This window comes from Sturnus vulgaris, chromosome 13 (genome assembly GCF_052056855.1).
Source record: "Sturnus vulgaris isolate bStuVul1 chromosome 13, bStuVul1.hap1, whole genome shotgun sequence".
NCBI lineage: Eukaryota > Metazoa > Chordata > Aves > Passeriformes > Sturnidae > Sturnus > Sturnus vulgaris.
This window is the reverse complement of record NC_142255.1, coordinates 2,451,290-2,464,264: the sequence shown is the minus strand read 5'-3', so window position 1 is coordinate 2,464,264 and position 12,975 is coordinate 2,451,290. Positions and strand designations below refer to the sequence as shown.

Sequence of the window (12,975 nt, the reverse complement as noted above, 5' to 3'; positions counted from 1 at the left end):
AAAAGTGGGCAAGTGCATCAGGTGGGGAATTTGGGGACCCTCCCACCCCAGGAAGGTCCCGTTGTGCCCACGCTGGAAAGCAGAGACAGAAGCAAGGCATGTCTGGAAACAAGCCAAACTCTTTTAAACCAAGAGAGGCAACTCTTCATATTCTTACAAAAAAATTAAATAAAGGGAAGGAACTTTCTTCCCCAGAACCTTATACATGTATAAAAACAACAACATTATTTACAAACACTGCTTTCCAAATCACTGTGCACAGGCATGGAGTGGTGAGGGCGAATGGAGAGAACAGCAGCATCCCCCTTACCCATCCCACCCACAGCCACCCCATCCCCACAGAAAACCAAGAAGGCACCCACAGAAATCTCCCAGTAGCAAACACACCTTTTGGCTAAAATAAGTACAGTTTGGGTAGGGTCATTTCTCCCCTGCGCCCACCTCTCTGTTTTCTTGGTTTAAAATAAATATTCCCTGTAGTGAAATAAAAATTGTGAATATCCCTTGGTTTGTTCCTCCATGCCCTTGCAGCAGTTTGAAGAACACCTGAGCAATGAGTTTTCTGAGTTTTTAAGGCCTCTGCTGTGTACCCTGCTGCAGCCCCCCAGGGTGAGGGGATGTCCCTAAGTCCTGGGATGCCCACAACCCCCCTAGGATGCCTGTAACCCTTTGGGATGAAAGGATTCATCCTTCCAAGGTCTGGCAGCATCACTCCCCTCTCTGCCCCTTTAGTCCCCACCAAGGTGGTCCCTAAATGTGCATCTTTTGGGACAGGATCTGGGAGGTAAAGTGATTTGGTTTTCTTTTCTTTAAGAGTCTTAAATTGCAGCCTTTTAGTTTAAATAAAACGACACATATTAAGTTATTGTATTTAAAGAAAAAAAAAACCAAAACACATGACCTGAAGGCAGCAGCTCCTTATAAAGGTAAATCCAGAACATTTGTAAAATGTCTTCATTTATAACTTAAAAAAAAACCCCTTAGTCCTGGGACTATGGAAGTCACGATTCGCTTGCCCTTGCTGTCATGCCAGGTCTTTGTGGCACTTTAAAGGTAAAAATCCCAGAGGGATGTTTATTGGGAATGGTGTGGATAAAGCAGGAGGGGGGATTCAGAGGAGAGAGGAGGAGGTGGGATGTGATCCCTGCAGTCCCTTTTTCCAAGGCTGGGGACGGTGCTGTGGCCATTTCCATGCTCCTCTTGCTCCAGCTCCACTGGAACTCCAGCCATTCCCTCTCAGCACAGCAGGGCAGTCACAGATGGAGGCAGGAGATGCACTAAAAGATGATCCGTTCAAAGAAAAGCAGCTCCAGCTGCCATAAGGGGCTCACAACCAACCAGCATCCCTGTGTGTGTCCCTGGAGCATTGCTGAGCTGTTCTCCACCCTGAGCAGCATCCCCACAGGGTCCCTGGCAAGGTATCAACAACATCCTGGAGGATCCTGATGCTGGTGGGAGCTGAGCACCTGCCTGCAGGGCTGCTGGTGGTCTCGGCATGCACAGCTCTGGGGACTCGGGACCTTCCCTTTCCTGTCATCATTTGGCTGCTGCCCTTGGCACATTCCTCAGTGCCTCCTTTCCCTTGATGGGTCCGTGGCTGTCGCTTTGCCATCAGCTTTCAGTGCCTCCATGCCAGGGCTACCTGGGAAAGGAAGGAGTGGTTAGTCAGGGAGGGCACACCTCCACATCCCAAATATTCCCTGCTCCAGCCTGGCCCAGGGAGTGGAGCCTACTCAGCCAGCTCCAGCTGCTCATCACCACATGAAATCCACACACTTACACCTCCACAAAATGACCAACTAATCCCATCAATTCCTAGAAACCCACGTGGAAGACGAGTTATCTACTTGGGAGGCTGCTGGCCAGACTCTGAGCTTGAACCTGGAAGAAATGAAGTTGCTGGTAATGGCCGTGAGCAGCAACAAAAGGTTATGTGGACAGAGCAGTGAAGTCACCAGCTGGAGGGGACAGCCATGGCTGTGGCAGGTGTGACACAGCACCCTGGGATGGGCAGAGCTGGCCTGGAACTGACTGAAACCTCCCCAATACCCCCAGGATGAGTTTTCTCCCTTGCAGCTCCAACTTTTGCCCTCTGCAGCTCAGAGAGGAAAAGCTGGGCAGAACCCTCAGTAGGAAAGGGATGCTGAGACATCTCTGGATGCTCCCCAACTATTACAGTGGAGTCATTGGTTGGAGACAGAGACTACATTACTGTCAGAGATCTTTGTGACAAAAATCCTCATTTATTGTTTAGTGCCTCCTTTTATAGGGGCTTCACATCTCCTGCACTTACACGTGATTAGGTGAAGTCATAAAACAGCCCAGCTCCATCTGCATTTAGGGCTGAATGAGATTGGCTGAGGGTCCCTGTGTAGCTTTGAATTCAACCTCTTCTTATTTACCCAGGAACCTGTTTATTGAACCAGACTAGCTGAACTGGGTTTCTTATTTATGGCTAAATTATTTGCCCAGCTACAGACTAGCTGTGCTGTGACAAATCCCCCTTTTTGTTTTATTAAAAATGTAAATTGTTTTTTGTTTTCCTTTGCAGGTGCCTTGCAGACAAAGACAATATGATGACATTGATAAGAAATTTAGTTTGAATAAAACTTTGCACTTAACTTGACAAGCCTGGTTTTTCTCAGCCAGTGATGTATCTTTTGTAACACTGGAGTTTCAGGAGCAAGTTTTTAAGATGGCACGCTGCAGGCTCATTACTTAGAAGTTAAAATTTTCCAACTTAACACTACGAACAATAAACAATCTTAAAACTCTTTCAAAAAACACACGTGTTTCTACCACTGATGTCTTCCAAATATTTGAGTCTTGGAGTTTGAGTAGAGTGATGGGCAGATTGTCTTACCATTGACAATCTTCTGCTTCCCACAAGCTGTCAGCTTGCTAGGTTATGTTGTGAATTGACTGAAAAACATGAGAATGTGACAGCACCTAAGACTTTTGAGGGGGGTGTACATCCACCCCACACTTCTCCCCCTTTCTTTTTTTTAACAGCTAGAACAGGAACAAAACATGAAATTCTGAACAAGATTAATAAGGTGAAACCTAAACTGCTTCTGTGCTTTACTGTCTAGGGTGTGCTAAGGAGCTAAGTTCATACAGGGGGCCTCAGCCAACCCCTCTGAACCATGGATGCACTCCTATCATTGTCCAGTGAGCTGGGCAGAGTTAAGACCTTTAGCCAATCACATAAACGAGTGGGGGATTTGAAACCCCTATAAAAATACCTCCCAGACAATAAACCACGGCCCTTGCTGTGTGGCCACTGTGTGTACTTGTCATATTCCTGTCTCCAAAACCCAGGTGACAATTGGTGCACCGTGTGAGGACACGCTGCTGTGGTATTGCAGGAAGAGAGGGGGCAGTGGAGAGAGCTGCAGGCCCTAGGGAAAGCTGTGGGCAGCAGAGACTTTGTCTTAGGTTGTAATGCAAGATGTAAGCAGCAGTGTGTATTCCATCACCAGCTGTTAAAAGCAGGTGGGGCAGTGTTCTTTATCTCTTCCATGAGCCACCCTTTGTCCAGACAGGTATGTTCTGTTAATGGGCCAACTGTTAAAACCAGGTGGGGCAGTGTTCCCTATCTCTTCCACAACCCATCCTTCCTCCAGGGAGATATCTTCTGTTAATGGGCCATTGAGTGCCACTGCATGACTGATAAAATTCCATCATCCCATTGGGAGATGCCCCACCCTGGGGGAGGAGCCAAGCCTTTCCTGCCTAGATAAAATCTGAGATTTGGAACACCACAGTCAGCCTTTTCGTCTGGATTCCCAGAGGATGACCAGACCCTTCTATGCCCGCACTGGACCTTCAGAGGAAAACTACACCTTTCTACAGGATCACTGCTTCAACAGAACCACATCTGTCACTCCAGGAGGATGCAGCCACTATTTAATGGGACTGCTACCAACACCTTGATCAACAGGGTGTCATGTATTCTGACACTGTCAGTGTTTTGTACTACTGCATTTTAATTTTCCTATTAAAGAACTGTTATTCCTATTCTCACATTTTTGCCTGAGAGCCCCTTGATTTGAAATCTATAATAATTCCGAGGGAGGAGGTCTACATTTTCCATTCCAAGGGAGGCTCCTGTCCTCCATAAGCAGACACTTGTGTTTCAAACGAAGACAGAGCTGCGGGGGGAAGAGAAAGCTGCAGGCAGAGAACACTGCAGGCAGTGGAGAAAGCCATGGGCAGCAGGGACAGCTGGGCTACCTGGGAAAGGAAGGAGTGGTTAGTTAGGGAGGGCACACCTCCACATCCCAAATATTCCCTGCTCCAGCCTGGCCCAGGGAGTGGAGCCTACTCAGCCAGCTCCAGCTGCTCATCACCACATGAAATCCACACACTTACACCTCCACAAAATGACCAACTAATCCCATCAATTCCTAGAAACCCACGTGGAAGACGAGTTATCTACTTGGGAGGCTGCTGGCCCGACTCTGAGCTTGAACCTGGAAGAAATGAAGTTGCTGGTAATGGCCGTGAGCAGCAACATAAGGTTATGTGGACAGAGCAGTGAAGTCACCAGCTGTAGGGGACAGCCATGGCTGTGGCAGGTGTGACACAGCACCCTGGGATGGGCAGAGGTGGCCTGGAACTGACTGAAACCTCCCCAATACCCCCAGGATGAGTTTTCTCCCTTGCAGCTCCAACTTTTGCCCTCTGCAGCTCAGAGAGGAAAAGCTGGGCAGAACCCTCAGTAGGAAAGTGATGCTGAGACATCTCTGGATGCTCCCCAAAGTTGCAGCACCTGGAGGACAGGTGCAGCTGGAACATCCTTGGGAGAGCCCCATCATGCCCAGGAGATGCCAGGCTACCTACCGAGCTGCTGCTGGATGGAGCTGTGCCAGTGGAGGTTGAGCAGGTCGGGGTAGATTTCACGAAGCTGCTTGAGCGCCAGGAGCTTCAGCATGCGGGAGGTGCAGCTCTTCAGATCCAGGTCCCTCAGGTGCCTCTCCTCTGAGAGGGTGGTGGGACGAAGCTCCACCTTGTGCTTCTGCAGCACTCGGTCCACGAAGCTCCCAGGCAGCTTGGGGAAGAGTTTCTCCTTCACCACGTGGATGGGGATGAAGATGGCTCCCGCCCGGACGACGTAGGGGAAAGGGCAAGAGGACTTGAAGGCCTCCAGCTGGGAGAGCAGTTTGGTGAGGAGGGCGGCCACGTCCTGGAAAGCCAGCCAGATCTCCTTGCCATTGCTGGGCTTCTGAGGACTGGGTGCCTTGGAGCCATTTTTGGGCTTGGGCAGGGATTTGGGCATCTCTCCCAGCTCTTCTGCCGGCTCAGCCTTCTCCAGCCACTGTCGCAGGAGCTCCGGGGAGGAGCGGGACACCGAGCCCGAAATCGTGTCACAGAGCGAGGTGTGCAGGGTGGTGAAGTACTGTGAGGAGGTCTGCATGGGGACACCATCACCCTGCTTGGCCTCCGAGACCTTCTCCACCACCGGCGTGGAGGGGGCTTTGAGAAGCAGCGTCTGGGGAAGGTTTGGGCTAAGGATGATGCTGAGCTGGGGGCCAGGCGGTGTGAACGGGGGGTTGCTGGATGGGGAGGAGGCTGGGTGAGTCAGCGTGGGGGTGCTGGGGGGGTTTGGCTGGGGGGCCTGGGGGCTGCCATCCTGCTGGGGAGGCTCAGTGCTGGGCACGTGGGAGGGCAGGAGCTTGTATTTTTGGAACATGAAGTTGATTGAGCTCTGGAAGTTGCCCCTGCCCCCAGAGTCTGTCTCAGGCATCGGAGGCTGCGCACCCTCTCCCGACCCCACCTTCCCCCCCGCAGCTTCTTTCTCCTCCTTGTCCTCTCCATCCAGTGTCCCCTCCACACACCCAGAGGGTCTCTGAGTGTCTCCAGCTTCTACCAGTCTCTTCTTGAAGCTGAGGTCCAGCGCCATGTCCTCAGGGGCTGGCTCCTCAGTGTCCACCCCATCAGGGCTGTCCTCCTGAGACTCCAGCTCCTGGGGCACAGGCTTTGGCTTTTTAGGGACGCTCGTGTAACAGCTTTCCTCTTGGCTCTGCACTGCACCACTGCCCGACCTCAGGCTGGACACCACGGAGACGTCCCTGAGGGCAGCAGGCTCCTGGCTGCCACCAGTGTTGTGGGGTGAGGAGTGCTCCCACAGATGCTTCCTGCAGAACAGGATGGGGTCTGAGTCCTTGGCCCTCCGCAGGTACTCCTGGTAAGGCGCCAGGCTGAAGACGTTGTGGATCACAGGCATCGGCGGGGAGGATGACAAAGCCTTGGTGTCCCTCAGGTCTTCCAGCCCCCGGGTGGGAGTCACAGATGGAGAAGGGCGGGTGAGCTCCTTGGCTGGATCCTTGCCCTCACAGACATTCCCTTCCTCTGGTCTCTCATGAGGGATGTCCTGAGGGGCCGGGCTGCTGTTCCTCCTCCCTGGGTACAGAGGCTCCTCCTCCCCTTGCCTGGGTTTCTCCCAGCTCCCTCCTCTCTCGGGAAATGTCTCAGTGAGCCCACCGGAGCCCCCAGAAAGCTTCTCTGAGGTGCAGACAGGTTGGAAAGCGCTGCTGTGCCTCGGTGCTGCTCTCCACTGTGGACTGTCCACCCTGTGCTGCTCACACCCCGGCTCTGTGCTGGGAAAGGAGGTGTGGAACACGGATGCACTGCCTGGGCTGATGGCAAACCCTGGGTACCCCGTGTTCCTGGGCAGCTCGGCATCCCTGGGTGGCTCAGCATCCCTCATAACCACTCCCAGCCTGGCACCCGCTGTCCTTGGCACGTAGGGCTCCAAGGGGCTGGGAAAGTAACTCCTAGGGACTTGGGGCTTGAGGTAGGTGCCAGGAAAGGGCTCCCTGCTTCCCACGTAGCCAAAGCCGGGCAGGGCACTGGGCTCCCCCACAGTGGGAGTTGGGGGGTGGTAGAGGGGCCCAGCTCTGTGAGGTGACAAGGAGTAGGGGTAGGGTGGGTAGCACATCGCTGACTTCTCCTGGGTCACTGGGCTGGCATCGGGTGGATGGAGCTTGGGCCAGGGGTCCAGGCTGAGGCTGGGGACCTCCAGCATCGTCTTCTGGCTCTGGGCAGTGGGACACCTTGCTTCCAGGAACGGGGTGCTGGGGGGTGGCCTGTACTTATCAAAGGTGACACAGCAGTGGGGCAAGGTGATGGGGGAGCCCAGCTGCTCCTTGGAAGGCAGGGCCAGGCTGGAAGGCAGCGGCAGGAGGCTGTGGTCAGAGCAGGGCCGAGTCTTGTGGGGCTCACTGGGGTGCAGAGGGTGGGTGGCAGGGGGCAGGGCCCAGCTTGCCTCCCCTGGTCGCTGCTGCAGGCTCTGAGCTTGTGTTCCCAGCACCAGAGCCATGCTGGGAGCCAGGAAGGAGGCGGGGGCTCTGTACACCGGCGTGGGGACTGCTAGAGGGGCTGCCTTCTTCAGCAGCACCGGCTTCTTCACCGGCAAGGGGCACCTGGGTCTGTCCAGCTTCTTCCTGGGCATCAGCTGCTTCTGGCTCAGCCTCTTCTGGGCGTCTGGGGGCTGCAGCCTGGCGCCTGGGCTCTCAGGTGGGTGCGGCAGGAAGCCCAGCAATGGCTCCTCAGCCGGCACAGCCTGGCTCAGGGCACCGGGGCTGTGGTGCAGGTAGGCGGGCACGGGGCTCCAGCCGGCCGGGGGCTGCTCGGGACCCTCGGGGCTCTGCAGCGGGCAGGCAAAGTAGGAGCCCTTGTAGTTGAAATGGTTTTCAGAGGCAGGGTGGGGCACAGGGCTGGATGTGCCAGGGATTTTGCTGGGCAGGAAGCTGGTGGCAGGCTCCAGATGAGGTAGCTTGTTGAAAATCATGGGGTCCACAGACTCCGAGTACCGATTTGAGGCCATTTACACATCGGTGGCGCTGTCCTCGCAGGAGAGGTGAGCTGGCCTGCCTGGGTCAGACAGAAAACAAACCATGAGCAAAGAGAGTCCCCACAGCCAGCAGCCTGCGTGGCACAGGGTGACAGAGGTTACAACCCATCCTGGGGTGGTGGCTAACAGTTCTGGATGACCCTGACCAGAACTGGACCAGTTTGGGCTGTTAGGGACCCGTTTAGGCCGTTAGGGATGCAGGCAGCTATTGGCCAGCCAGGTGAGTGGCAACCAAATCCTGCCAATCAGGGCCAACCATGCAGGCTCCCAAAAACTGTATAAAGAGAACTGTGCTCAATAAAATTGGCCACATGAACCTCGAGTGTCCTGTGTCCATCCCGACTGCGACAGTGGCACAGGGTGACAGAGGGTTACAAGCCACCCCACAAGGTGAGTGGAACCCAGGTTCTTGTCAATGGATCCCTTGGGGATGGTTAGAGTGAAACAACGCTGAATGACCGGCGTTTATGAATATCTCTATAAAAATATAGGGTTTATTTTAGAACAGTTTGGTTGCACTGGAGGTGGTTTGGTTATTACCTATTGTAATACAGCAAGATAAAAGCATAAAAATAACACTTCAGAAAATGCCTAAGGAAAAACAAGGGAAGGCTAAGAGTAGAAAGAGTCCACCACCCATGGATCTTCCAGCAGGACTGGGAGGTTGCAATTCCACTGTGATGATTTATCTGGGAGGAAACACAAAGTTCCATGGGTTAATATCACGCTCAGGCTCGGAGGGAACGCCCAGGTACCTCCCCTAGGGCAGGGAGTTTTACTCTGGATGATGACTCAGTGCTCCTGTTAATATCTCTGAAAAACGTAGCCTCATCATCATAAATTTCAAGCCTTCCGAGGCAGAACATGAAAGGTTATTATGTATCTTTTATTGTTCCAAATATGCATTAAACCCTTGCACGAACTCCCAGGTTAAGTCGGGTTGAGACAAAATTATACTTCCCTAAGATAAAAAGTTTTTTCCACATCATTTTTTTACCAAGCAAAACGACAAAATAAACTTAGCAAAAATGAAATTAACATTGTATAAAAGTTGATTGACTAATATTTGGTCTCCAAACGAGTTATTTTTGATGAAAACACAAATAAAACAACTACAAATAAACTGATAATCTTAGCACAAACTTTTAGTGCATCAGGCAGGCCTCAGATCAAGACAGGGAATCTCTGCAGATCCAAGTCCATTTCCACAGGGGAATGTCACTGCAGGTCCAATACCTGTGTGTGCATTAATCAGAGTCTTTTGTAAACTTTCTACAGCGTGGCCTGTCGTGAGGGCTTGAACTGTGCAGGGATTTCCCCTTCCCACAGGATCCAACCCTCGCTGCCAGTGGGGAGAGTCCTGGGAGGCTGGCAGGGCATTTCTCCATCTGTCTCCTTGGAAAGGCCCTGGAAAGCTCAGGCTGCTTTGGTTCCAAAGCTCAGATCATCTGCTGCAGGCAGCAGGGAGCAAAGCTGGGTCAGCTCAGGTGAGGAGCCAGCATGCACAGATGCAGAGTGCCCAAAATTCCCATCCCCGGCTTCACTCAGTAAAGTAATTTGAGGTTTTTACCCCCAGGCAGCAGCTCAGCCTCTCCCTTAAGGGATCTGGGGCTGCTGTGGGGTGGGTGCCAGCAGGTGGAGCTGGCAGCCTGTCCCAGCACAGTCCTGCATCCCTGAGAACCCCAAGTGTTCTCTGAGCATCACCTGGCATCACCCAGCATCTCCTGAGCATCACCTGAGCCCCAAGAGCACCACTGGACCATCAACCACTGGACCATCAACCAGGACCCCTCAGCATCACCTGAGCATTCTGTACATCACCCAGGCAGCCCCAGGACAAATCTGAGCATCACTCAGCACCCTCCCAGCATGGCCAGATGTCAACCAGCACAGCCCAGCAACCCCAAGCCCAGGGATGGACTCCCTACAATAGGAGCTCCTTTTTTTTTTTTTTTTTTTTCCCCTTTTGTGGCAGCGTTAGCAGAGAAGCCAAGGAGGAAATGGAGGAAGAGCACGTGGAGATAAGATAAAAGCCACATCAACAGCAGGGGAAACAGAGCAGATATGAGGGGAGACTTGTGGGGGAGATAAGGGAGCGAGCCAGTGGTGGTGCTGCAGCTTTGCAGCTCACCCTAAAACAGCACAGCTGAGGCTGCACCCCTCACTGAGCCTTCCCGGCGAGTCTCTCAAGCAAGCTTCAACAATTTATTGCTTCCTCGACCCTGGAATCCTCTGAAAACCCCCACAGGAGCCTCAGTGCTTCCCTCTCTGCTTGCACTGTTGGAAGCAGCTCCCCCACATCATTTCCAACACTTTTATCCTCAGGATAAGTCCTTGGGGTCGTTTCCAAGACATGCAGCACCAATTAAATTTGCCAGCACTTAGATCCAGGGAAAACAGCTCCCTTTGAATTGAAGAAAAGCCCAGACTGAGTTATTTTCCTTCCAAAAGAGATCTCTTGGGAGAGTGGTGTTTAAATCCATCTCCCTGGGAGATGCTGCGTGGGAGGGCGATGCAGGCATGGCATCCCTTCCCAGCTATGGCAATGTTAGGGGTGGACAATCTTGTGAATCCTGATGTTTCCCACTGCTTCTTCCCCTTTCCCCGAAGATCTGCAACTCCCCACCGTGGGGATATTGTGACACTGGCCCTGCTGTCACACTGGTCCTGTGTCCCACGGGATCGGGTGACACCACCGGGCACGATGCAATCGTCCTGTTTCACCCAGCTCCAAGGTAAACACTGACTGGAGGGCTGCAGAGTGGGACGAGTGATCCCACCGCAGAGAGCACAGGGATCGTCTGATAGGGCTGAGCTCATTAACCAAATTAGGGAGAGAGGCGCCCTCTCTCCATGACATCCACAGGGACTTTGCCCACCCCGTGCCATCCCCACACCTGCGCCACGCCAGGAAAACCGCTCTGCTTTTGCTGTCACCATCAGCCTTTTTTTCCCCTCTGGGATTATCCCTCTTGCAGCCAGCGGGGGAGGAGAGGGAATCAGCACTGGAGGGGATGCTTGGGAGAACCCCAACACATGCAGCCAGTAATTCCGAAACCCTACAGCTGGGAAAAGCAGCGGATGGAATAAACGCAACCCGTTATTCCTCTTTTTTAATATTCTTTTCACTTTTCCCCCCCCCCTTCCTCCTTCTCGGGGTTTTTTCCCACAAGAGGCCGTTTGGCCGGCAAGGAGTAAAAGTAAAACCAAAGGCAGAGGGAACACGTGCGGCAGCAGCGAAACCTCCTTGATAAGCTCCCGCGGGAGCCTTATCTGCCGCGTTTTGGGTGTCCAAAGGACACGGGAGGGCTCCCGCTGCTCCTGGGATTGCCAAGGCCGTTGGGAACACCTCAGCCATCTCTTTTTGCTCCGACAGCTCCGAACAATGCGCCCGTGTGTGTTATCAGCGGAGCATGCAGGCTCCCCGGAATTTCCTCCTCCTCCTCCCGGGATGCGACGCCCGGAGCGGGAGCCTCTCACCGCAGTCTCCCGCCTCCTCCATCGCCACGTGATGCCAAAAACAGCCGCCAACTCCCGGCCAACCCGCAGGAATCGAGAAATAAAGTCTCCTAAACCCGCTGCCCCCTAGATCCCCACCCCAGATGCTGCGGAACGGGGGAGGTTCCCGGCTCTCCCCGAAACCAATGGACAGCACCGGTGAGGAGGCGGATTGCCCCAGGCCGGCTGCAACCCTGGTTTCACAATCCCGGAGACTCTGGGATCCTGCCGAGGAGCTCACCGTTCCCATAGCCGGCGGGCTCGGATGAGCTCACCCGCATGGCTCCCCCAAACTTCGGTCATTTGGGGGAAGACAGATCCCTCATTCCACATCCTGTCCCTTTTCCACAAAGTTTGCAGCTCCTGAGCTTCTCCCAGGCGGGCAAAAGCCCAGCCGGAGCCTTCCCGTGGACCAAGGCAGCTGCTTTTTAAGGCAGTGTCCCTACGGAATGCATGCACCAAGCCATGGGCTGGCTGTGATTAAAGCTGAACCCCCCCACCTCCCTAGGAATATTCACTTTTATTTAAAAAACCCAAAAACTTCACGGAGCATTGAGCAGTCACCAGAAGGGCTCAGTGACTGCGTCCCCTTCTAGTCGGAGCTAAAACCCCTCCAAAACGCAGCGATCCCATTCCGATGTCACATCCAAGGTTGGCCATGGTCACGGCTGGGACCCCCTCGGTGCCCGCAGGCCCTTGCCAGCACACGAGGTATGGATGTGGCAGGGGTGGGTGGCCGTGGCCGTCCTTCTGTCACCTCCGCACACCCACGGCCACCGCTTTCGTGTGGGCAGCACTCCGGAGACCCCCAAAATAAACCTCTCGCAGGAGCCTGAGCGCACTCACGCTGCGGATCAGCCGCATGATCTAAAGTGTCCATAAATGGGTAAAACCCTGGGATCCGGAGCCTGCAGCCCGTTTTTCCTTGCACGGCCCAAGGAGAAGCAGACGATCGAGAGGAAGGCGTGCAGGGATCCCCTTCCCACTCGAGATTTTCACCCGCCAAAGAAGCCCCAGGGGGAGCGCGGCGCTGGCTGGGGGTCCCCCCGCATCCCTGCGCTGCAGCGCGGCTCCTGCGGGACGCGCATCCCTCCGGCCCCGCACTCACCTGCGGCTGCGGCGCGGTGCCTCCCCCGGCGCATCGCTACGGGCTCGGTGGGGGCTCGGCACGGACGGGAAAACGGGAGAACCGCTGCCCCTGCTCCGCCGGCAGCCCGCGCTGTGCAGAGGAAGTGGGAGGAGGAGAAGGAGGAGGAGGTGGAGAAGGAGCAGGAGAGGGCTGGGTGTGCGTGTGGGCCGGGCGGAGGAGGGGAGGGGACGGGACAGCAGAGGACAGCCCAGGCACATGTGCGCTGAGCTGCTCCGGGCTCTGCCCTGCGCTCCGAGCGGGGCCTCTGGGCACGGGGACATCCCCCGCCTTACCGGGGACAGCGGCAGCCGGGGACCCGCTGCACCGAGGGGTCCCCGTTTGCAGCGAGCCCCCCGTTATAGAGGAGGGGCCGCATGGGGAGCCCGCGGTGGGGCGGAGCGTTGTTAAGGGCAGCTCTCATTGTAGGGTTTCTCATTAAGGGGGTCCCCACGGTGCGGAGCCCTCAGTGAAGGGGCCGCCATGTCAGGCA

General features: G+C 54.6%; 1 protein-coding gene across 2 annotated transcripts; it reads right to left on the bottom strand.

The window, feature by feature from the left end:
• Positions 1-101: 101 nt before the first annotated feature.
• PRMT2IP (PRMT2 interacting protein) lies at positions 102-12,576 on the bottom strand. 2 transcript variants are annotated; one of them, XM_088172332.1, is made up of 3 exons: positions 12,465-12,576; positions 4,846-7,878; positions 102-4,236 (listed from the first exon to the last, which is right to left on the bottom strand). In XM_088172332.1, the coding sequence occupies exons 2-3, from the start codon at positions 7,829-7,831 to the stop codon at positions 4,139-4,141; spliced, it is 3,084 nt and encodes a 1,027-aa protein (XP_088028458.1). In that variant the 5' UTR covers positions 7,832-7,878; positions 12,465-12,576; the 3' UTR covers positions 102-4,138. The 2 variants fall into 2 exon arrangements, with proteins under 2 accessions (XP_088028458.1, XP_014734584.2); XM_014879098.2 differs by having other exon boundaries at positions 102-1,642.
• Positions 12,577-12,975: the final 399 nt, after the last annotated feature.

What these genes read in the sequence shown, in the direction of transcription:
- PRMT2IP (XM_088172332.1), bottom strand. Translation starts at nt 7,831, where the DNA reads ATGGCCTCAAATCGGTACTCGGAGTCTGTGGACCCCATGATTTTCAAC. An exon ending in CTCCATCCAGCAGCAGCTCG is followed by an intron (nt 4,237 to 4,845) that starts GTAGGTAGCCTG and finishes TTCCTTTCCCAG; the next exon opens with GTAGCCCAGCTGTCCCTGCT.